Below are 26,205 nucleotides of genomic sequence, written 5' to 3' on the forward strand. Positions count from 1 at the left end.
TGAGCACAGATTTTGACATAGTTGGTAAACTTCTGAAATTCATAGATGACACTAAAATTAGTGGAATGGCAGACACTGAGGAGGCAGCAAAAAGAATTCAGAAAGACCTGGACAAGCTTCAAAACTGGGCAAACACCCACAGTTTATTATAGAAAAGTGCAAAGTGCTACACGTGGGCAAATGGAACATCAATTATAAATACAGGATGGGAGACACTGACCTACAATCTATAGTCCATTGACTAAACAACGTAAAGAAGCAATTAAAAAATGAAAGAAAATGTTAGGTTGAATCTATTGAATATACAGTGGGATGCAAAAGTTTGGGCAACCTTGTTAACAGTCATTATTTTCCTGTAAAAATCGTTGGTTGTTACGATAAAAAATGTCAGTTAAATATATCATATAGGAGACACACACAGTGATATTTGAGAAGTGAAATGAAGTTTATTGGAAGTACAGAAAGTGTGCAATAATTGTTCAAACAAAATCAGGCAGGTGCATAAATTTGGGCACCGTTGTCATTTTATTGATTCCAAAACTTTTAGAGCTAATTATTGGAACTCCAATTGGCTTGGTAAGCTCAGTGACCCCTGGCCTACATACACAGGTCAATCTGAGTATTTAAGGGGGTCAATTGTAAGTTTCCCTCCTCCTTTAATTTTCTCTGAAGAGTAGCAACATGGGGGTCACAAAACAACTCTCAAATGACCTGAAGACAAAGATTGTTCACCATCATGGTTTAGGGAAGGATACAGAAAGCTGTCCCAGAGATTTAAGCTGTCTGTTTCCACAGTTAGGAACATATTGAGGAAATGGAAGACCACAGGCTCAGTTCAAGTTAAGGCTCGAAGTGGCAGACCAAGAAAGATTTCGGATAGACAGAAGCGACGAATGGTGAGAACAGTCAGAGTCAACCCACAGACCAGCACCAAAGACCTACAACATCATCTTGCAGCAGATGGAGTCACTGTGCATCGTTCAACCATTCGGCACACTTTACACAAGGAGATGCTGTATGCGAGAGTGATGCAGAGGAAGCACAAACAGAGCCGCTTGAGGTCTGCTCAAGCACATTTGGACAAGCCAGCTTCATTTTGGAATAAGGTGCTGTGGACTGATGAAACTAAAATTGAGTTATTTGGGCATAACAAGGGGCGTTATGCATGGAGGAAAAAGAACACAGCATTCCAAGAAAACACCTGCTACCTACAGTAAAATATGGTGGTGGTTCCATCATGCTGTGGGGCTGTGTGGCCAGTGCAGGGACTGGGAATCTTGTCAAAGTTGAGGGACGCATGGATTCCACTCAGTATCAGCAGATTCTGGAGACCAATGTCCAGGAATCAGTGACAAAGCTGAAGCTGCGCCGGGGCTGGATCTTTCAACAAGACAACGACCCAAACACTGCTCAAAATCCACTAAGGCATTCATGCAGAGGAACAAGTACAACGTTCTGGAATGGCCATCTCAGTCCCCAGACCTGAATATAATTGAAAATCTGTGGTGTGAGTTAAAGAGAGCTGTCCATGCTCGGAAGCCATCAAACCTGAATGAACTAGAGATGTTTTGTAAAGAGGAATGGTCCAAAATACCTTCAACCACAATCCAGACTCTCATTGGAACCTACAGGAAGCGTTTAGAGGCTGGAATTTCTGCAAAAGGCGGATCTACTAAATATTGATTTCATTTCTTTTTTGTGGTGCCCAAATTTATGCACCTGCCTGATTTTGTTTGAACAATTATTGCACACTTTCTGTAAATCCAATAAACTTCATTTCACTTCTCAAATATCACTGTGTGTGTCTCCTATATGATATATTTAACTGACATTTTTTATCGTAACAACCAACGATTTATACAGGAAAATAATGACTATTAATTAACAAGGTTGCCCAAACTTTTGCATCCCACCCTTAGTCAAGGGTCGCAATGTTCAAACTATTTAATACACTACTAAGACAACATCTGGAGAATTGTGTACAGTTCTGGTCACCACAGTACAAGAAAGACATAACAGCACTGGAAGCTGTGCAGAGGAGAACAACCAAGTGCATCATGGGACTGAAGGACATGTCTTACTCTGACAGATCCAGAGAATTCCACCTGTTTATTCTAAAGTGGAGGAAGCTGCATGCGGACCTAATCCAGGTTTAGAAAATTCCTCAAAGGCATTGATGAAGAAGATCCAACAGAAATCTTTCATCTTACTTGTGAATCACATACTCGAAGACAACAGTGGACATTAAGTGGACGTGCATTTAGGATTGAAGCCAGAAGGCACTTCTTTATGGAAAGCATTGTGAAAATTTGGAACAAAGTACTGAGACATGGAGCTGAAGCAGAAACCTTGAAAATCTTTAAGAAGGATCTGGATGAGAATACTGGGACAATTTAGCTATTAGCTAAAGAAATGGGTTTGATGGACGGAATGGTCTCCTCTCATTTGTCAGATTTCATATCTTCTTATATAATACTCTACCGTGGCTGTTCGTTTGTCTGTCCAGGATTTTAAATCACCTGTAGCTCTCAAACCGCTTCACCAATTAACCTGAAATTTGGCACACATATACTACGTTATATCTAATATCCACTTTTGGGATGATGATTTTTATTACTCTCTTTATTTTTTTTCATTATATTGTAGAATCAACTCTCGGCAGCGTGCAGCAGGACGGCCATGCGCCGCATGTGTACATGCACCGTTATTCCCTACCACCTTTGCGGTCACTTCCCCTACCTCTTAATATCTTAAATCATCCTTAAGGCAGATTGAAGTGAAAAATGAAGAAAAACGTACTAAGTAATTGCCAAACAAAAACTAACTTAATCAGTTTTAACATAAAAAGATGCCGACGAAAGAAGAGAAGAAGCGGCCGCTAGGGTGGAGAAAAGAAGAGCTGCTCATGAAGCAGTAAGTGCATCAGCCTCTGAGCAAACGAATGGTAAACGTACATTGAAAGAAAGAGGATGCGAACTAGGAATGCTCAAATCAAGTGTATTCACTGCACGTTATCTTGCAGTGCGCTGTTACTGGTGTTCTAATATTAGGCACTGTCCTTTGTGAAAAAATACTGCAAATATCTAATAAACATGCTTCCCAAGCATGGTAGTCCTCCATCAAGAGGACTTATTGCCCTCCTTATTTCCTTAATCATTGGGATTATTTCTCCCACAGCATGTAGAAATGACAATGCTTTTTCTACATGTTCCCCCCATTTCAGGGCACCATAATGTTTGGAATAGAGAAAGGTATCTTATGAAGCCATGAAATAGACCTGAGGAATCACAAACACTTGTGGTGCTCATTGTGCTTATGGTGGAGGAACCTGTAGACAAAGTGTTGTGTGACCAAAATGTATGCAAATCCCCTTAAATGAAAGTCTGCAATGTGCACTTTAATCCCATCTGAATTGTTGGATTTGTATTTTTAAACCATGGTGCAGTAGGGTAAGTGAAGATAAAAATGGGTCTTTGAAACGTTATGGAGGGCACTGATAAGAGGACATCAGATAAGACAGAATTTTCTTCTGTCCACTCCCTTGTCCATATTCTTACCTGTTCATGCCATCGATACAGAAGCTGTCCCAGTAACAAGAACACAAGGCTGAGACATTCTCTAATTGGTGACTGTTGAACCATTCAATTATTGAAAGAAGCCAATCCAATTGTTTGTTCAGTGGTAGAACGATTATAAGAACAGACTGTAGATCACATGTATTCTAAATATAACAGACACTTCTCTTAAATCTTGTAATTTGTAGAAACGATTGGGATTTTTTTTTACCCTTATGTTGACAACGTTTCACAGTCAGCCTTGCTGCCTCACGTATCCAGTTTGTATAAAAGAAAGACTTGGTGATCGTCTAGGTAGAGTTGGCACCTTCTCCCAGTTAGTGACCTTTCTCCAGGTACACCCATTTTCATCCCATGTCTCCAACACATGTGCAGATTAGAGTGATTGGTGACTCCAAATTGGCCCCAATGTGACTAAGTGTGGCTGTGCGTCCGCATCCTCGACACCTGGTCTGAGGCTCTTTGCTGCCTCGAGCTGGATAGGCACTGCCCTTTGTGACGCTAACTTGGATGAAGTGGCTTTCAGTTTGTATATATACATGTATACCAAATTGGTGTCAGTGTCTGAGTATTTAAAGCAAGTCTCATTTCTGAAAACACACATGCAGTCATTAAAAATGCAGAAAAAAAATGTTATGATTACTCTTTAGAATGATGGCTGTTTCCCAGGGCCTGTGAACGAAGTCATCAAATTTTAAAATCACTCCATTCCCGAGGACTCTTCTTCTCTTCTGCAGCCTGAGCCATCTGTGCATCTGTCAAAAATAAACATCCATGAGACAAAGAAACCATATGGCATTCCAAGAATCTTTTTCTCTGCCCAAGAGCCAGCTGGGAGACATACAAGGCCCTGGACGATTCTTGGTAAATTAGCTTTATGATGTCCTTTTCTTGAGAAGAATTTTTTTTTTTTTAATGAGTTCATGCAAATTAATTTGAAAGTCGTGTTACTTAATCTTATCTCAGAATGATTATAACTTACTTAGAACTCTATGGAGATTCACTACTCCCTGCTGTCCCCCACGCTCTTCTACTTATCACATTTTCAGTGATAGTACAACTACATGAAGATGATGAACCATTGGCTCCTCAACAAAAAGTCTCACCTGGTCAAGACTGGATTTTTCAGGATCGAAAGCAGGCTGTTAGACACTATTATGATTGGTCCATTTTATGAATTTTTTCATCTTTCCCTTTTTATTTTTTTGAGGAGATTCTTGTGGCTAAACTGCGATTTTTATACCCAGGAAATCTGAATTAAACAGTTCAGTTTAATCTGTTCATCATTCTCCTCAAAGGTATGTAGCACCACTTTAGAGCAAGAGGGGGTGCTGTCGCTAACCATGTCCTCTCCTTTTCCTCCTGCAATGCCCTGAGGGCACCTGACTCCTAACATTTTGGTTTTTCTATGATATACAGGGTGGCACATATTCATGTATACAAGGTGAGACACAAAAATAACCGGAATGGGATTGGGGCTTTCTTGGAAAACCATCTGGAGATCGGCCGGACGTGAATCATAGTACCATATCCACTCCTACAAACAATCTCAAACTGCCAACTGGCTATGTATATCCTGTGAATAGCCCAGTCAGTATTTGTGCAACAATCTCTACACGAGTTGCCGCGATAATGTCGGGTGAAAAAAATCAGAAAGCGAATTGACATCAAATCTCTCGTGAAATTGAACAAAATGGCCACAGAAACTTATGGAATGATAAAAACAGTGTAGGGTGATAACGTTTGCCTCACACACAAGTTTTTGAGTGGCACAAATGTTTCAAGGAAGGACAAGAAAATGTGCAAGATGTTCAACGCCCAGGTTGCCTACACTCGTCTCAGATGAGTGAAAACATCACAATGATGAATCAGATTGTTCGAAATGATCGTACTGCTTTTTCCGTAAAGCAGTTTTTGACTGACAATAACATTCCTGTCCTCGAACATCCTCCCTATTTGCCGGATTTAGGCTCCCTGTGATTTTTACTTGTTCCCGAAAATCAAAAGTGACCTGAAGGGAACTCATTTTTCTTCAATGGATGAAGTAAACACAGAAATGACAAGCCTGTTGCAGACCCTCAAGCAAGAAGACTTCCAGCATTGTTTGAATCAATGGATGATACGTATGGAGCGGTTTAGAGATCGGGAGGGGGAGTATATAGAAGGTGAGAATGTTTAGGATGCTGTAATTCATCCATACATTTTATTTTTACCAATCCGGTTAATTTTGTGTCTCACTTCATATAACTGAAAAGGTGTTATTGTAGGGAAACTACCAATGTTATTAACATGTAACATAATGGAACTGAACATTAAGAATCTTAAATGCTTTTTCATCCAATGTGGTCCACTAATACGCCATCCAGATCGATACACGCCTGAAGAAGAACCCAACTTTGAAAGGCATTCGCCACAAGAGCTGTGTTGGCATCGGTACACACACTCCTGGGCCTACCTGCTCCCTTTGCTTGCAAAACAGTACCACTGATGCCAAATTTTGCATTTATGCTTGCAATGGTTAGCACACTAGGGCCACTGCCTCCAAACTCAATTCAACTCAACTGCCATCCTCCGTTTCACCACCACAGAGTTGTTTGTTGCAGATTATAAATGCACACAAAATACTTGCTGCTCTAGCGACAATTGATTCGCCACCATTCGGTATTCAAACACAGCAGGGGTTGCCCAGTCCAGCACATCGTTACTCCAGTTCTCAGGCTACACAGTGATGCCATTTTCGATACTTTTCACACAGTAGTTTAAATGCTACAGCCTGTGAGTAAGTACGGGCCACCCTGTTTTGTGAGCTCTCAGAAGAAGACAGCAATCCTATAACCTGACGTGACCTGAACTTGAAGAACTAAGCTCGCTAATTTGTGGCTAATTTGCTGTTATCATTTTTGTTTATTAAAGGGAAGAGGGATGCTGAGTTAGGATGGTGGTGGTGAATGCAGGTATGAATTTGCTAATAGTAAAGAAGGAGCTCAGTCAGAAGGTGAGGCTCTCGATTTACCAGTCGATCTGTGTTTCTCTCCTTAACTAAGGTCATGAAGTTTGGGTAATGACGAAAAGGTCATTAGGATGAGATTGCGGGTGCAAGCGGCCAAAGTGAACTTTCTCCACAGGGTGGGTGGTCTCTCCCTTAAAGATATGATGAGAAGTGCAGATATCCACTCCACTCTAATTATGTTGTTAGGTTGGTTTGACACCATTGACCATTCTATTTTACTGCACAGGCTAGAAAATGATGTTGGCTCACAGACACTGTGCTCGCCAGTTTTAACTCTTATTTATCAAACCGATTCCAATTCAAAAAACGAAACACGGGAAATTTTGCCTGGACCAGACAATGTCACTTCCGGTTTTGGGCCCCGATGAGGTCACTTCCGGTTTCAGGCCTGATGACATCACTTCCGCCAACTTCTCTTAAAAGCCAGACGACTTCTGATTGTAAACTCGGTTCTGTCTTGGACTCAACCTATACACATTGTACTACCAATTTTCACTTCCTTGCAGCCTTATTCAAGTATACAAGTGGCTGCCCCAATCCTTTTTCTTATGTCACACCTGATTAATGCTATAAATATTAACTATAGTGCATCTCCTACACTGCGAAAAATGAAATCTAAGCAAGTGTAAAGTATTTATATCATGACATTATCATTTCCTTATTGTAAGAATTATTGACTTATCAGATTTGTATTTATGATTATTTAGCTTACTTTAATTAATCTTTTCCAGTAAAATTTGCTTACACAGAAGAATTGATTTTTAAATAAATGCAAATCAACTCCCATTTAACATTTTTTTTTAGCCTAGCTTTTGCATATATATTTTTTGCAGAGTATCATGCATCACAACTAAGCTCTGTACAGAGCAGTTAACACCAAAGTGGAAGGTGAGGTGATGCCCTGCTTGTAAGCCAAGGATGAGCCCCTTGAGAACGCAGCTTCAGGCCAGCCACACTCTACAAGGCACCAGCCTACCTAACAAGAATATTAAGAGCAATCAATTTTCTAAACGTTAATTACATTTGTTTAGTGATACTTAAAAAGTGATACACATAGTTCAAACAAACAAAGAAAGGGTTTCCCTATAATCTGTTTTAAAAATACACCTGACCTTTGTGCCAGCAACAGAAAGAGTGGCACCAAAATAGCAATCCTATTCTCCATCAACCCAGCGTTTATAGGTCTAAAACTTCAGAGCAACAGTAGTGTCATTTCAAATCAGCAGGGACAAATGAAATGAACATTTCCAGGTATGCACAATGAAGACTAAGTGGAGGTTTTTCTATGAAGATGCTGAAAATTCAAAGGAGAATAAGTAAAGTTGATGGCAACCATCACTCAAAAGCAACGCAAGGGAAAATATGCAAGCCGGATCAGAGTGAAGTCTATGCCAACTTCCAGGAGCGAAGCAGGTGAGAATTGTACAGAATTACCTTATTGCCATTTAAACCTATTTCTAGTGTGACAGGGGAACTCAATTCTGGTCCTGGAGGTCCACAGTGATTGCAGGGTTTAATTAATTACACACCATTTATCTCTAAATATATAAAATCCAACGTCTGTCTGTCTGCTTTTCATGAGAGAATTACTTAATGGATTTAGATCGGGTTTTTTTCTATAATTTGCTTGAACATTCCAGTTTGATTTTTTCATAGTATTGAATAATCTACAAATCTAAGAGAATAGTTGCAGGCCAAGGGAAGGTCGTCTGGGGCCTTCCTCACTCACACGCCAGCCTCCTTTTGAACCGGTCTGCTTTTGGCCATATTTTGAAGTGTACCTTTCCTCCACTTAGCCTGCAATACCGGCTTGTTTATTGATTTTTAAAGTTTGCCCTGTTTCACTACTATGCAGGTGGAGCCGCGGGGGACAACTGTGCCTCTTCCTGTCTCTAAGAGAGAGCACAGGCACCCTGGAGAGAAAGCTCATTTCAGCCACCTGTGTCCATGGTCTCATTCTTTTGGTCATTACCCAATGCTCATGACCATAGGTGAGGGTAGGGACGTAGATCAACTGGTAAATCAAACGTTTCGCCTTCTAACTCATCTCTTTCTTCACCACTATAGATTAGTATAGAAACTGCATAACTGCGCTCGCCGTCACTATCCGTCAATCTGTCAATCTATCCATCTCCTTTCTCCTCACTCGTAAACAAGACCCTAATATATTTAAACTCCTCCACTTCAGGCAGTAACTCAACTCCTAGTCAGAGAGGACAGTCCACCTTTTTCCTATTGAGGACCATCGCCTCAGATTTAGAGGTGTTGATCCTGATCTCTGCCACTAAACACTCGTTCACAAACCACCCCAAAGCTGGTTGAATTCACAGCCCAATGAACCACGTCATCTACAACAAGCAGAATCAATTTCATTAATCTTCTTCTTCATCTCTATATATAAAAAATCCAGCATCTGTCTGTCTGTATGTCTCTCCTCTTTTCATGAGAGAATACCTGCGATAGCTATTTGTTTATTGCTTTTTAAAGTTTGTTCTGTTTAACTACTATATATATATATATATATACATATATATATATTGTGAGCTGGAGGGCTGATCGCACCCCAAATAGAGACAGACGCCCCTGGGAAAACCACAAACCCTGAAACACTGACTACACATTGCTCCTTATCCTTGCACTATAACGCGTAATACAAGCCTCGGTACTCGCTGACTTATAAGCCTTGCAGCGCCTGTCAGTTTTGGAATTGATTGTTTGCTTTTATCTCTCTCTGCTCCTAGCGGAACTGTCATCTCTGACTTGTCATGGAGCACGTTTAAGCTCATGTGTTTGCGGTGTTTGAATAAAAATCCTTCTTGTTTCTACGACCTCCTGTGTCTCTGTGCAAATCTGTGACCCAAGCGTGACAATATATATATATACACTCACCTAAAGCATTATTAGGAAAACCATACTAATACGGTGTTTGACCCCCTTTTGCCTTCAGAACTGCCTTAATTCTACGTGGCATTGATTCAACAAGGTGCTGAAAGCATTCTTTAGAAATGTTGGCCCATATTGATAGGATAGCATCTTGCAGTTGATGGAGATTTGTGGGATGCACATCCAGGGCACGAAGCTCCCGTTCCACCACATCCCAAAGATGCTCTATTGGGTTGAGATCTGGTGACTGTGGGGGCCATTTTAGTACAGTGAACTCATTGTCATGTTCAAGAAACCGATTTGAAATGATTCGAACTTTGTGACATGGTGCATTATCCTGCTGGAAGTAGCCATCAGAGGATGGGTACATGGTGGTCATGAAGGGATGGACATGGTCAGAAACAATGCTCAGGTAGCCCGTGGCATTTAAACGATGCCCAATTGGCACTAAGGGGCCTAAAGTGTGTCAAGAAAACATCCCCCACACCATCACACCACCACCACCAGCCTGCACAGTGGTAACAAGACATGATGGATCCATGTTCTCATTCTGTTTACGCCAAATTCTGACTCTACCATTTGAATTTCTCAACAGAAATCGAGACTCATCAGACCAGGCAACATTTTTCCAGTCTTCAACTGTCCAATTTTGGTGAGCTCATACAAATTGTAGCCTCTTTTTCCTATTTGTAGTGGAGATGAGTGGTACCCGGTGGGGTCTTCTGCTGTTGTAGCCCATCTGCCTCAAGGTTGTGCATGTTGTGGCTTCACAAATGCTTTGCTGCATACCTCGGTTGTAACGAGTGGTTATTTCAGTCAAAGTTGCTCTTCTATCAGCTTGAATCAGTCGGCCCATTCTCCTCTGACCTCTAGCATCAACAAGGCATTTTCGCCCACAGGACTGCCGCATACTGGATGTTTTTCCCTTTTCACACCATTCTTTGTAAACCCTAGAAATGGTTGTGCGTGAAAATCCCAGTAACTGAGCAGATTGTGAAATTCTCAGACCGGCCCGTCTGACACCAACAACCATGCCAACCATGCTCAAAATTGCTTAAATCACCTTTCTTTGCCATTCTGACATTCAGTTTGGAGTTCAGGAGATTGTCTTGACCAGGACCACACCCCTAAATGCATTGAAGCAACTGCCAACTACTACTATATATATATATATATATTGTCCTGCGGTGGGTTGGCACCCTGCCCAGGATTGGTTCCTGCCTTGTGCCCTGTGTTGGCTGGGATTGGCTCCTGCAGACCCCCGTGACCCTGTATTCGGATTCAGCGGGTTAGAAAATGGATGGATATATATATATATATATATACCCAATATATAAAATCCAATGTCTGTCTGTCTGTATGTGTCTCCTCTTTTCACGAGAGAATACCTGCGCTACCTGTTTATTGCTTTTTAAAGTTTGTCCTGTTTAACTACTGTATATATAAATTACTACTACTATATATATACCCCATATAGAAAATCCAATGTCACTCTGTCTGTTTGTCTGTCTGCTTTTCATGAGAGAACTACTTAACGGATTTAGATTGGATTTTTTTTCCATAACTTTCTTGAACATTCCGGGTTGATTTTTCGACCTCTCTCATAGTTCACTTGCAGTACTGATTCATTTGCGCAAATCGAAAGAGTGAGGCTGCTGGGGGGGGCGAGGCCCTCCTCACTTACACACCAGCCTCAAGGTGTATCTTACATCCACTTAGCTAGCAAACGATAGAACTACTTAACGGATTTAGATCGGGATTTTTTCTAGAATTTGCTTGAACATTCTGGTTGATTTCTCTCTTCTCGCTATGAATCAGTTCGCTTGCAGTACCGATTTATCTGTGCGAATCCAAGAGAGACACAGCAAGCTGAGGGGAGGTGGGCGGGGCCCTCCTCACTGACGCACCAACCTCAGGGCGTATCTTATTTCCGTTTAGCCAGCGAACAATAGAACTACTTAACGGATTTAGATATGGTTTTTTTTCTAGAATTTACTTGAACATTCCAGGTTGATTTTACGACTTCTCTCATCGCGCTAAAAATCATCGTTCACTTGCAGGAGCGTTGTATTGATGCTAATCTGAGACAGAGGCTGCGGGCCAACGGGAGGAAGAAGTGTGATATCAAGAGTGGGGAGTCGGTCTGCCTTCGCGTAGCTAGCGATACCTGTTTGTTTATTGCTTTTTTAAAGTTTGTCCTGTTTAACTACTATATATATAAACTACTACTACTATATATATATACTCCATATATAAAATCCAATGTCTGTCTGTCTGTATGTCTGTCCGCTTTTCATGAGAGAACTACTTAACGGATTTAGATCAGGTTTTTGTCTATAATTCGCTTGAACATTCCGTTTGATCTTTCAACTTATCTCAACGCACTAAGTATCATAGTTCACTTGCGGTACTGATTTATTTACGCAAATCCGAGAGTGAGGCCGTGGGCCGAGGGGAGGTGGGTGATGCCCTCCTCACTTACGTACCAGCCTCGAAGTGTATCTTACATCCGCTTAGCTAGCAAATGAGAGAACTATTTAGCAGATTTAGATCGGATTTTTTTTCTAGAATTTGCTTGAACATTCCTGGTTGATTTAACAACTTCTATATGTTTCTGTGTTTGAACAACACGGGCAGATGGGGAGTGTCTGATGATTGCATATAGCGCCGAAGTTACTGGTCTTTACCATTCGAAGAAAGCAGCTTCGCCAGCGTTTGTGTGTCAGAACCCGGGGGTGTTTGGCGTTAGTATGCATCGTGGTACACTGCAGAGCTATAGCGCGTCTTTAGTGAAAACAGCTGTGTCAGATGGGGTTGTATGGATTGATTCTGAACGCGACTGAGAGAATAAAAAATGTGAATTAAAAAAAAAAACAGCTAGCCTTTACAAGGATCATAAATTGCACCGGTTGTTAGACTGAAATCAAATGTATGCTTTTATTTTAAAACAGTAAGACTAAGAGCAGTTTACTTCTCAAAACGGAGGGGCGCAGGATCGAACTCGTGACCTTTTGATTCCCAAGCGGGGGCTGAGTCAATTAAACCACGGAGGCAGTTACAATAAAGTGGTGGCAATGTCGCGTGTTTAGGCGGCTTTTTGTTTCTGCAGTTATATTTTTGAATAAAAGCGCAATTGTGTTATTCTTGTGAAAATGTTTCTTTGCTATTTGGACTTCAGGCTTCATACATTATATAGTTTATGCCTACATTTTGTCATCTACTACTAGAATATAAAAAACATTTCTGTTTTAACAATGTGTTGACACAGATTACTGTAGAAACGGAACAGACATGAAATGCGTGTGTTCCAAACAACGATCTATTATTTCCACTCTAAAACTCCACTTCACTCCCAGATACTCAATCAAGGCATGAGCTGAGAGAAGTTCGTGCACGTTCTAAATTGGTGGGGGGATGGAATAGCCGGCTTCTCTTTATCAGCACATTTAGAAGACAAAGGGCGCTGGCGGAGAGGTGTGAAGGGATTTAAGAAGCAGTTTAAGGTGGGACGGAATTACGAGTTTTTTCGTTGGCTCTGGTAATTCTAGTGTTAAACCTGTGTAGCTGCACCATGCAGTACCTGTGCTAATACATTGTTTTGAAATCAATGAGATAGAAGAGAAGGACAACTCTGTTCTGGACCAGAAAACACATGGATAATATTCTTAAAAAACAAAAAATCTACAATGTAATAAGAATTTGTCTTGAAAGAATGAAGGCACTAACAGGCCATATAATTAAATGCCAAGGTTCATAATCAGCTAGGCCTGGTTGTAATAAAAACCTGCAGCCACTGCGGACCTCCAGGGTCGGAGTTGAGAACCCCTGGTCTAGGGTATTTAAATAAAACAGTTTGTTATCCAGCAGTCATACCACATGCACTTCAGAAGTGGTCATCCACCTGAAGCTAACCACATTCGGGCCCAGCCAGTACTTGGATGGGGGACCAACCAGGAAAAGCCTGGCTTGATGCTGAAAGAGGTGTTGGTGAGGCCAACAGGGGGGCGCTTACCCTGTGCTCTAAATGCGGGAACCAGTGCAGTGACAGGGACACCATGCTTTAGAAATGGTGCCATCCTTCAGTTGAGACTTAAAACCAAGGTCTTGACTCTCCGTGGTCAAAAAGGACCCCTGGGCATCCTTCGTAAACAGTAGAGTGTATCCTGAATTCCTGACTCAATTGCTCAGGTCTTTCTGGTACCCTATACATCCCCTGTCTCTAATTGGCGAAATGTCTCACTACTTTACCACCTAGTAGCTAATGGTATGGTATTGGAGTGTACTGGTGCAAAAATGGCTGCCGTCGCATCATCCATGCTGCACATTAGTGTTGGCAATAATAATCTTGACTCCTCTACCTTTGAAAATTTTAGACCCATCTCCAACGTGCCCTTCTTAAGTAAAATTCTAGAGAAGGCAGTCATTTTGCAGCTAAATGACCACGTAAATAAACCTGCTATTCTTGATAAATTTCAGTCAGGTTTCAGAACAAATCACAGCACAGAAACTGCACTCATTAAAGTAGTAAATGACTTGCGGGTAAATGCAGACAGAGGCCATTTATCTGTTCTCATCCTCTTAGATCTGAGTGCTGCATTTGACACCATTGATCACAACATTCTTAGAAATCACCTTAGTCAATGGGTGGGCCTCTCTGGCAGGGTCTTAAATTGGTTTGAATCCTACCTGGCAGGTAGAAAATTCTTTGTTAGTTGTGGTAATCACATCTCAAAGACACATGATATCCGATATGGTGGTCCACAAGGCTCTATCCTGGGTCCGCTGCTCTTCTCAATCTACATGCTTCCGTTAGGTCAGATTATCTCAGGGCACAACATGAGCTACCACAGCTATGCTGATGACACACAGCTGTACTTATCAATAGCACCTGATGACTCCGACTCTTTCAATACACTAACACAATGTCTTACTGGTATTTCTGAATGGATGAATAGTAATTTTCTCAAACTAAATAAAGAGAACACTGAAATTTTAGTGATTGGCAATAATGGATTCAATGAGGTTATCAGAAACAAACTTGATGCGCTAGGATTAAAAGTTAAGACGGAAGTAAAAAACTTAGGGGTAACAGTTGACTGTAATCTGAATTTTAAATCGCATATTCATCAGACCACTAGGACAGCATTTTTTCACTTAAGAAACATAGCTAAAGTTAGACCTCTTATATCATTGAAAGATGCTGAGAAATTAATTCACGCTTTTGTTTTCAGTAGACTAGATTACTGTAACGCACTCCTCTCAGGACTAACCAAAAAAGACATAAATCACTTGCAACGAGTGCAGAATGGAGCTTCTAGAATTTTAACTAGGAAAAGAAAATCCGAACACATTTCTCCAGTTTTAATGTCACTACACTGGTTACCTGTGTCATTCAGGATTGACTTTAAAATACTGCTTATGGTTTATAAAGCCTTAAATAATCTCGCTCCATCTTATATATCGGAATGCCTGACACGTTATATTCCAAATCGTAACCTTAGATCCTCAAATGAGTGTCTTCTTAGAGTTCCAAAAGCTAAACTTAAAATAAGTGGTGAGGCGACCTTCTGCTGTTATGCACCTAAAATCTGGAATAGCCTGTCAATAGGAATTCACCAGGCAAATACAGTGGCGCACTTTAAAACACTGCTGAAAACACATTACTTTAACATGGCCTTCTCATAACTTCACTTTAACTTAATCCTGATACTCTGTATGTTCAATTCATCATAATAACTATTCATAGTGGCTCTAAAATCCGTACTGACCCCTACTCTCTCTTCTGTTTCTTTTTCCGGTTTCTTTGTGGTGGCGGCCTGCGCCACCACCACCTACTCAAAGCATCATGATGCACCAACATTGATGGACTGAAACCAGAAGTCTACGTGACCATCATCATCATCGGGTCCTTCCATGAAAACCCTAAATACAAAGAGGACTGTTTGACTTATGTTAGGTAGATTGCCCAGCGGGGACTGGGCGGTCTCGTGGTCTGGAACCCTACAGATTTTATTTTTTCTCCAGCTTTTGGAGTTTTTTTTTGTTTTTTCTGTCCACCCTGGCCATCGGACCTTACTCTTATTCTATGTTAATTAATGTTTATTTTTTATTGTGTCTTCTATTTTTCTATTCATTTTGTAAAGCACTTTGAGCTACATTTTTTTGTAAGCATATGTGCTATATAAATAAATGTTGATTAATTGATTGATTGATTGATTGGCTGAAGTGGCTCCCCACTCACTATATAAAGCACTCTGAGTAATAAGTTCTATCCATCCATCCATCCATTATCCAACCCGCTGTATCCTACAGGGTCACGGGGGTCTGCTGGAGCCAATCCCAGCCAACACAGGGTGCAAGGCAGGAAACAAATGAAAAAGAGTAAGTTCTATAAGTGTAAAAAAAATTATTATTATTATAAAAATAACTTTGACCCTTTAAACTCAGCCCCATTGTTTTGGACCTGAATACAATGAGGACTGATCATTTATGTTTGGTAGAATGCCTAGAGGGGGCTGAGCGGTCTCATGGCTTGGAACCCCTGCAGATTTAATTTTTTCTCCAGCTGTCTTTTTTCTGTCCTCCCTGACCATTGGACCTACTTTTATCCATCCATCCATCCATTATCCAACCCGCTATATCCTAACTACAGTGACACAGGGCACAAGGCAGGAAACAAACCCAAGGTGCCAACCCACCGCAGGGCACACACACACACACTAGGGACAATGTAGAATCACCAATGCACCTGACCTGCATGTCTTTGGACTGTGGGAGGAAACCCACGCAGACACGGGGAAGACATGCAAACTCCACACAGGGAGGACCCGGGAAGCAAACCCAGGTCTCCTAACTGCGAGGCAGCAGCACTACCAACTGCACCACTGTGTCGCCCTACCTTACTTTTATTCTATGTTAATTAGTGTTCTCTGATTTTAATTCTTACTTTGTCTTTTTTCTCTTTCTTCATCATGTAAAGCACTTTGAGCTACATTATTTGTATGAAAATGTGCTATAGAAATAAAGGTTGTTGTTATTGTTGCTGGACGTGCTGACAGGACCGAACAATGATGCAAACTTTTTTAAAAACTGCATTAAATCATTCATTTCCTCATTGCTATAACTAAAGTGCAGTGTTTTTCTTGTTAAAATGCCTTATTGCATTCTCTGATTCCACGTTGCAATGTGTTTTTTTCCCTCAAAGATTGACAAATTGCTGTAACACAGCAACATCTGACCCCCAGCCCCCCAAAAATGGCTTTTATGAAGGTCCTGATTCAAATGTGTCCAATCGGATGGATAGACCATTACCTACTAAACGTGAGTGGTATTTCAACTTTCAAATGACACTGTAGTGATTTGGGTCAGTACATTACTCCCTCATTGCTTCCAGGAGCCTCTTGTTCCCAGAAGCATTGATAACAGACCCAAGGTTGAGCTGAGCGAATAAAGACACACACAGTCAGCAAAGTGAATCCGTGCTTTTAATTAAAACAACTAACAAAGGGTCCCAAAAGTGCTGTGCATCAATAAATAATCCATAAAATCCAGAGTAACTGGATAAAAAAATTCTAAAATCCAGATAGAACTGTCACTCAGTTCCAGGTAAACCATATCAGCAGTGAGTTCCTCCTCAGCCAGCCCAGCTCATCCCAGAGGGTGTTGAAACTGGTGGAGATGCCGACACCTACAACCACCTCTCCTGAGTCCCATCCCAGCTGCTTTGACTGGCAGCCTATGGGATGCGCATTGCCAGACCTCTGCCATCTGTCATGACTGGGAGGTTCGTTTGCTGCCCCTATTCCTACACTGATAAATGGGAACATCCCATGAAGCACCATTCACTTTGCTTTGCTTCGCTTGCGGGGTCCTGTGTCCTCTCACAGGTCATTAAATGTGCACATGAAGAGCTTCTTAGGGGTGCCGATCAGGTACAAGGAAGGTTGAGAGTGGAGGAACACCACAGGGCTAACAGCCTTTCCAATTTTGCCTTTTGAACACAGGAAGAAAACCCGGAGGAACCATGAGGTCATCAGAGGCGTGGCTTCAGAAGCCTTTTCTACCATCACTATATACAGATGATGCAAACTAAAAGTCGGAGCTCAGTCATGAGCCACTGTCCTAGAAAGCTGTGTTCTGAAACTGAACATGACAAGTAAGACGTTATTTTTTGTATATTATCAATTTTTCTCTTTATTTTTGTGTGAATTCTTTAAAAATACTTGGATTAGGAATTTTGGAAACATTGGAGCAATCTCAACGAGAACATGCCATTCAGCCTAACAAAGCTTGTCAGTCCTATCCACTTAAAACAACATGAGTTCTAGTTTTAAAAGCCCCTAAAGTCCCCATGTCTACCATACTACTTGGTCACTTATTCCATGAGTTTATGGTTCTTTGTGTACAGAAAACGTTTTAATTTTACATTTTTTAAAGTCACAGTCTTGATCCACTGGACTAATTCCCTTCATAATTTTAAACACTTCAATCATGTCACCTCTTAATCTTTCTTTTTCTTTAACTGTAAAGGCTCAGCTCTTTTAATCTTTCCTCATAACTCATCCCCTATAGCCCTGAATCAGCCTTGTCACTCTTTTCTGGACCTTTTCTAGTGCTGCTATGTCTTTTTTGTAGGCTGTAGACCCAAACTGCACCCAGTTCTCCAGATGAGGCCTCACCAGTGTGTTATAAAGCTTGAGAAGAATCTCCTTGGACTTGGCCCCCACACTCCTACACTGACGACTGGGACATCCCATGGAGTGCCATTCACTTTGCTCTGCTTGCAGGGCCTGGTCGCGCTTTATCCTCTCACAGGCACTGATGCTGCTCTTGCTGCCTGGTTTACTTCTGACCGTTCATTTGCCTATCTAGCTTTCCTCTGGACTGTCTTCTTTTTCTTTTCTTCTAACCCAGTTCTCCTCTCTCTGCCATGAAGGATCCCTTTACAGCCCCGCTTGGGTGTAGGTGCAGTCGTCCACCTGATATGAGGTGCAAGTAAAGCACCTGACTGACCCAGTCACATTTGCACATTAATGAGCGATCAGCCAAGCACCCCAATCAGCCTCGGAGCAGTATGTGGATGTTCATATGACCACCTGCACCCTTTCAGAGCCTGCACACTCCAGGAGAGCTTTGACACTTAGAACACTTACTGTATGACAGACACCACAATCCACTTTCTTCATTTCAGAATCCTTTGTTTTTTGTAAAAATGTTTTACTATCCATCCATCCATTATCCAAACTATAGCTGGATACGCTATATCCTAACTACAGGGTCACGGAAGTCTGCTGGAGCCAATCCCAGCCAACACAGGGCGCAAGGCAGGAAACAAACCCTGGGCAGGGTGAGAGCCAACTGCAGGGCACACACACACATCAAGCACACACTAGGGACAATTTAGGATCACCAATGCACCTAACCTGCATGTCTTTGGACTGTGGGAGGAAACCCACACAGACACGGGGAGAACATGCAAACTCCACCCAGGGAGGACCTGGGAAGCGAATCTGGGTGCTCCTAACTGCAAGGCAGCAACGCTAACCACTGCACCACTGTGCCACCATGTTTTACTATTAGTATGTTAATTTGGATAGAGATTATAATTTCTTTATCAACAGTATGATCAGCCATTCAAAATGATACAATGTCATTGGTCTTCAATAATGGACATGTATGGTATGGACACTTATTTGAAAACAGTAAAAGATGAGAAACAAAAAAATATATATATTTTTTTTACAGGTTCAAAATAGTAAAGCTAGACATACTTTTTTTTTCTGGGTGGTCCTTGACACTGTTATAGGATTTGGAAGCTTATTCTAACATGTGTGGAAATAAGAATAACATTCCAAATGCATTTTTTGGTAAAAAGTTGCTGATTTTTGAAACTCTGCTATATACCATAACTGTATTCTTCAGGTGTAAAAATTCTAAGAGACATCTCTGGCTTTTATTTGGAGAGATAGAACATGAATATTTAGTGAAGCATGACAAGGTTATAGCTAGTTAAATAAAGGAAGCAAACAATAAACACAGGTGACGCCGCGCTTAAGGGGTTAATAAAATAGGCCATTTAGCCCAAAAACTCGCCAATGCAACTCGCCTGATTTCTCCAAAATTGTATCAAGTCAAGTTTTGAAGGGTCCAATTATCGACCCACTGATTGCTAGCTTAGTCCATGAGTCTACGGTCCACCGAGGTACTGTAAGAAAAACTTTCTAACATTTGTGTGAAATCTACTTTGTCTTGTGTTCTTATGAAAGAACGTAACAGCTGGGATCCACTGTAGAAATCCCCTTCATAATCTGAAACATTTCACTCATGTTACCTCTTCATTTCTGTTTGCTTAAACTGGAAGTTTTAGCTTCATCTTCTTTACTCATGGTCTATGCCTAGCAGTCCTGAAATCAGCCTAGTCTCTCTTCTCGGGGCTTCCTTCATTTTCTTTTTTGGTATTTGGCATGTTATTAATCCCTGGGTAGAAATTGTCTTTTTGCATGACCTTTGGGGCTCAGAGCGCAGGGTCAGCCATGGTACAGGTTAAAGGTCTTCCTTAACGTCAAGCGTCTCTTCTGGTAGTAGCAGGATTTGAACCAACTACCTTCCAGATAGTAGCAACCTTAGCCTTAACCTTAGCCTTAGGGCCACCACTCTACCTTTAGTTCTGTTACCACTATTTTTTCTGTTTATATTAATCAGTTTTAAGCTACTTTGTGTGTTTATGTTCTCTTTATGTAATGAGCATAACCTCCCATGACTAGTATTCTACTCATTGTGCTATTTGACCTGACATTCCATTCACCTTTTTAATAGCTTCTGTCCACATTCGGAATCTAGACAGTGAAGAGTCCACTATGACTCATAGGTCCTTCTCATATGGAATAGTTTCACACCTCCCATTGTGCATTAAAATCTAGCATTAAAGTATATAAGAACATCTGACAAATGTAAAGACGCCATTCAGTCCATCGAGCCCATTTGTTTAGCTAATAGGTTAATCTTCTTCTTCTTTTGGCTGCTCCTGTTAGCATTCGTCACAGCGGATCATCTTCTTCCATATCTTTCTGTCCTTGTCATCTTGCTCTGTCATGCCCATCATCTGCATGTCCTCTCTCACCACATCCATGAACCTCCTCTTAGGCCTTCCTCTTCTCCTCTTGCCTGGCAGCTCTATCCTTAGCGCCCTTCTCACAATATACTCATCATCTCTCCTCTGTACATGACCAAACCAATCTAATCTTGCCGGTGAACATCACATTCATATTGATCCAGAGGTGACACTAATTATACATGGCTGTCAGAAAATTCCATTTGTTATTATGGACAAACTGAAAGAAACACTCCATCATCTAGAACATAAAAATGTTATCACACCAGTATCAAAATAGGTTAGCAGTCTGGTGATTACAGAAAAGAAAAATGGCAAACTCTGAATATGTATAGACCCACGTGAGTTGAACAAGGCTATCAAAAGACAACATTACTCCATACCAACCCCCAATGAACTCCACAGAGAACTGGCTGGAAAAAAAATATTCACCATTCTGGATGAAAAGGATGGATATTGGCAAATCAAGTTGGATAGAGAGTAATGCTCTGCACTTTCAACACTCCATGGGGACGGTACAGATTCAAACATCTCCCGTTTGGAAGCAAATCTGTAAGTGAGGTCTTCCAACAAAAGAACAGTGAAACATTTTGGAGACATACTAGGTGTGGACATCATATTAATGCCATCATTTCTAATCCTGTCCATCCTCTTCACAACCAATGGAAATCTTAGCTTCTGTAAGCTCTGTCTCTTGTTTTCTGGTCAGAGCCACCATCTCCAGCCCATATAACATAGCTGGTCTCACTACCGTCCTATAGACCTTCCCTTTCACTCTTGCTGATATCCGTCTGTCACTGATCACTCCTGACACTCTTCTCCACCAACTCCACCCTGCCTGCACTCTCTTTTTCACTTCTCTTCCACAATTTCTATTACTCGGTACTGTTGATCCCAAGTATTTAAACTCATCCAACTTCTTCAACTCTACTCCCTCATCCTCACCATTCCACTGACCTCCCTCTCATTCACACACATGTATTCTGTCTTGTTCCTAATGACCTTCATTCCTCTCCTCTCTAGAGCATATCTCAACCTCTCCAGGGTCTCCTCAACCTGCCCACTACTATTGCTAAAGATCAGCAAACATCACAGTCCATGATGAAGAACTGCATCTGTGCCAGCAGTAATGCATCTCAGGTAAGTACATCTATCTATCTATCTATCTATCTATCTATCTATCTATCTATCTATCTATCTATCTATCTATCTATCTATCTATCTATGGGCTTCTTTAAAAAACCAAACTGTCCACAGGGATATATAAAGTTCTGTGCCTATCAAATAAACTTCTACCTATCTAGGTCTACTGACTACAGTAGGTATCACTCAGTCCACTACTTCACCAAAGCTGTATTTTCATTTTTGTGTAGTTTAAGTCAGGTAGAAAACAAAGCCCTGAAGTTAAATTATTTTTGGTGTGCAGTATATGGTTTGTGATATTATAAGCAACAAGCAAAACCTGACCCTGCTGCAAGTATTTAAACACCGACGTCCTTTCTTGAAATGTCATAGTCTGTGGTTAACAGGTGCCGAACAAGCCGTATTATATTTGCTCTTACTGATGAGTCAATTACTTTTGTCAAATGGTGCGAGTCAATCCATTCAGTGTTGAGGTGGTCTCACTGAAAGGTGACATATTGAAGCTCCCTTGAAAATTACACTTCCAATATTTGTCAGAATTATCTCTGATCCAACATTTCAACAGAAAATAATGGAATAGGATGTGGCCTTCTTGTCTACTGTAAGTATATTTAACATTACGAAATGACGCAGAGGTAAATCTAACATTTTTTGTGTCATTTTTAAAGTGAGTAGCGATGAGATTCCTGATTTGCTGGCAGTTCTGATGTAAAGTTTGTGAGGAAATGTTCTAATTTTAATTAAACTGGAAAGATAGACATTTGCGGTAAAAAGTAGATAGAATTAGCCAATTATATTTTTCAGTGTCACGTACATACAAACGTCTGTATGTTTATGGTCAGTGATTGATTTAAATTAAATAATCAAGCGAATCCTAGGTAGTTTATGTTAAGTTCACATATGTATATGCTTAATTACAACAGAAAGTTAATTTTATGACGATTCATAGCTAATGGAAGGTTCTGTGTCTTCTCTTCTTAGAAATGTGCACATTAAGAGCTTCTTAGGGGTCCCAATGAGGTACAAAGAAGGTTGAGAGTGGAGGAACACTGCAGTGCTAACAGCCTTTCCTTTTCTGCCTTTAGAACACGGGAAGAAAACCGAAAGGAACTTCAGGAGCTCCGCCTCTTTTGCTACACTACTTGGTGTCTTATCCCATAAGTCTGTGGTTCTATGTGTAAAGAAAAAGTTTGTATTCTTAATTTCTTTAAAGTAGCAGTCTCGATCCACTGGACTTATTTCTCTTATAAATTTTAACACTTCAGTCAGTTCTCCTCTTAACCTCCTTTTGTTTAAACTGTAAAGGCTCAGCTCTTTTAATCTTTCCTCATAACTCATCCCCTGTACCCCTGAATCAGCCTTGTTGTTCTTCTCTGGACCTTCTCTTGTGCTGTTATGTCCTTTTTGTAGCCTGGAGACCCAAACTGCACCCAGTACTCCAGATGAGGCTTCACCAGTGTGTTATAAGGGTTGAGCAGAACCTCCTGTAACTTGTACGCCACACATCAAGGCGCTATATAACCTGACATTATGTTAGCCTTCTTAATGACTTCTGAACACTGTCTGGAAGTCGATAGCTTAGAGTCCACTACGACTCCTGAATCCTTCTCATAAGGTGTAGTCTCGATTTTCAGACCTCCCATTGTGTATTCAAACCTCACATTTTTACTTCTTATGTGTAATACTTTACATATACTGACATAAAATTTCATTTGCCACAAATCTGTCTAAACCTGTATGCTGCTCAAGTCCTTCTGTAATGATTCGATGGATTCCAAATTATCTGCTAATCCACCTATCTTGGTATCATCTGTAAACTCAATCAGCTTGTTACTTATATTCCTATCCAAATTATGTATATATATATTAAAAATAACAGCGGCCCCAGTATTGCCCCCTGCTGCTCACCATTCTTAATATCACCCAATTCTAATGAGGTTCCTCGCACCATCACGCTCTGCTTCCTGTGTCTGAACCAATTCTGCACCCATCTACACACCGCACCCTGAACTACCTCTTCTTTTAGTTTGATGCCCACCCTTTCATGTGGCACCTTATCAAATTCTTTGTGAACGTCCAGATAAATAATATCATCTGCTCCACTTTGATCGTATCCTTTTTGTTCCAACATGTCAGTAAAACACGACCTCCCTCTTCTGAGCTCATGCTGACTGTTCAGTTAAACTTCTGTCCTTGTCATGTGTTGCTCAATCTTATCCTTAATAATTCCTTCTATTAATTTTCCTGTGATGCACGTTAAGCTAACAGGCCTATAGTTTCTTGGATCTGCCCTGTCACCCTTTTTATATAATGGGATGATATTTGTCATTTTTCAGTCCTTCAGAATCTCTCCAGTGCGCAGTGACTTCCTAAAAAAATGTGTCAAGGGTTTATATGTGTACTCTGTAACCTCCTTAAGAACTCAAGGGTAAATATTATCTTGTTCTGGTGATTTGTTTGATTTCAGCTTATTTAATCTGAGCAGCACTTCTCCCTCTACAATTTCCAAGTCTCCCAGTACCTCCTTAGCAGTCCTTTTACCACTGGGAGATTATCCACTTGCTCACTTGTGAAGATCTCAGAAAAATGCAAGTTTAGAGCATCTGCTAATTTACTCTCTGGATTTTTTATTTCCCCTTTACTATTCTTGATGCACTTCACTTCCACCTTGACTGATCTCTTTGGATCATCTCTCACCTTATATGCTATGTTCCTCTCTAACTGCTTTTTGCCTCCCTAATAAATATCCTCTGCATTGCAAACTTTACACCGGATGCCGTTAATAACATAATCCTGGTCATTAATCTGGGTCTGGGACTGGTGCAAAGAAACACACTGGTTTGTGCATCCTGGGCAGGTTGACAGACGAGATTAGACAGGAGTCCCCGTGGACTGTGATGTTTGCTGATGACATTGTGATCTGTAGTGAGAGTAGGGAGCAGGTTGAGGAGACCCTGGAGAGGTGGAGATCTGCTCTAGAGAGGAGAGGAATGAAGGTCAATAGGACCACCAAGACAGAATACATGTGTGTGAATGAGAGGGAGGTCAGTGGAATGGTGAGGATGCAGAGCGTACAGTTGGCGAAAGTGGAGGAGTTTAAATACTTGGGATCAACAGTACAGAGTAATGAGAATTGTGGAAGAGAAGTGAAGAAGAGCATGCAGGCCGGGTGGAATGGGTGGAGAAGAGTGTCAGGAGTGATTTGTGACAGACGGGTGTCAGCAAGAGTGAAAGGGAAGTTCTACAGGACAGTAGTGAGACCGGCTATGTTATATGGGCTGGAGACGGTGGCACTGACCAGAAAGCAGGAGACAGAGTTGGAGGTGGTAGAGTTAAAGATGCTAAGATTTGCATTGGGTGTGACGAGGATGGACAGGATTAGAAATGAGGACATTAGAGTTTCAGCTCAGGTTAAACGGTTGGGAGAGAAAGTTAGATTGCGTTGGTTTGGACATTTGCAGAGGAGAGATGCTGAGTACATTGGTAGAAGGATGCTAAGGACAGAGCTGCCAGGCAAGAGGAAGGCCTAAGAGGAGGACATGCAGGTAGTGGGTGTAACAGAGCAAGATGATGAAGGCAAGAAGATATGGAAACAGATGATCCACTGTGCCAACACTTAATGGTAGCAGCCGAAAGAAGACGGATATCCTTCTTAATGGTTGTCCTCATGTTCTCATACGCCCTACAATTTACATTGGAAACCTCAAAGAAATATAACAATTGGCCCTCTGGATTAAAGTATTACTCATATTTAAATTCACCTATCCATTTGTGTAATCTTTTGGCTTAGTTTAAAATTAAGCAGATGTTCCATTGTGAAACATGTAGTCATTGAGTATGTCAGAGTTGTCGACCGATTTGCTGATTTTGTTGCTAGATCATGTCTGTTTAACCAACTGAAAATCTCTGAACCCGTCACACTTAGCGACCCGGTGCCTACGTTTCTGCACAGTCGTGTTTGCCCCTTTTTGTGACAACCAGTAATGTGCTGCCTGATGGAGCCAGTGCCATATGAAGGATTCACAGGTACAGCAAGTTCTACAGCAATCCCTGCCATTTATTCCTAATTCTGCTTTTCATAAAACATTACTCATTAGACAGGTGAGCTTCTTCCCTGTTTGTGAGGTCCAAAACAGCCGCATTCCTTATTCCTCATCATTGTATTATACTTCTGGATGAGCTTCTACCACCTTGTCACCTCTAATGCACACACAGCTCATTCCTATGACTAAGACATATTGTGTCAGAGCAAGTCGTAGACTACTTGGAATGAGTCACTGGGCATGTGACACTATGCGACTGAATTCATGTGAGTGTGCTACCGACTGTCTCCAGTTCGATAAGATCATGTAAGTGATGGCAACTACCGAAAATAGCTGGAAAAAGTCATGAAATATGACATCAGCTTTAGAGGGTCTATCTTGGTGACATCAGGAGGAAATCTTGAACTAATCCTGAACAAGGGTCAACGCTTATATACACAG

At 41.1% G+C, this 26,205-nt stretch overlaps 1 protein-coding gene across 5 annotated transcripts in view; it reads right to left on the reverse strand.

Moving 5' to 3' along the window:
* The window catches only part of LOC120538647 (leucine-rich repeat and fibronectin type III domain-containing protein 1-like protein), a 561,847-nt gene that overhangs the window by 72,118 nt on the left and 463,524 nt on the right, over positions 1–26,205 (reverse strand). For all 5 annotated transcript variants that reach the window (XR_005635489.1, XR_005635490.1, XR_005635492.1 and 2 more), the window contains exon 5: positions 4,219–4,330. Coding sequence is in view for 1 of the 5 variants with exons in the window: in XM_039768031.1 (XP_039623965.1) it covers positions 4,263–4,330 (68 nt within the window). In the remaining 4 variants the exon portion in view is untranslated. The remainder of the gene's footprint in view (positions 1–4,218; positions 4,331–26,205) is intronic.

This window comes from Polypterus senegalus, chromosome 11, assembly GCF_016835505.1.
Source record: "Polypterus senegalus isolate Bchr_013 chromosome 11, ASM1683550v1, whole genome shotgun sequence".
Lineage (NCBI taxonomy): Eukaryota > Metazoa > Chordata > Cladistia > Polypteriformes > Polypteridae > Polypterus > Polypterus senegalus.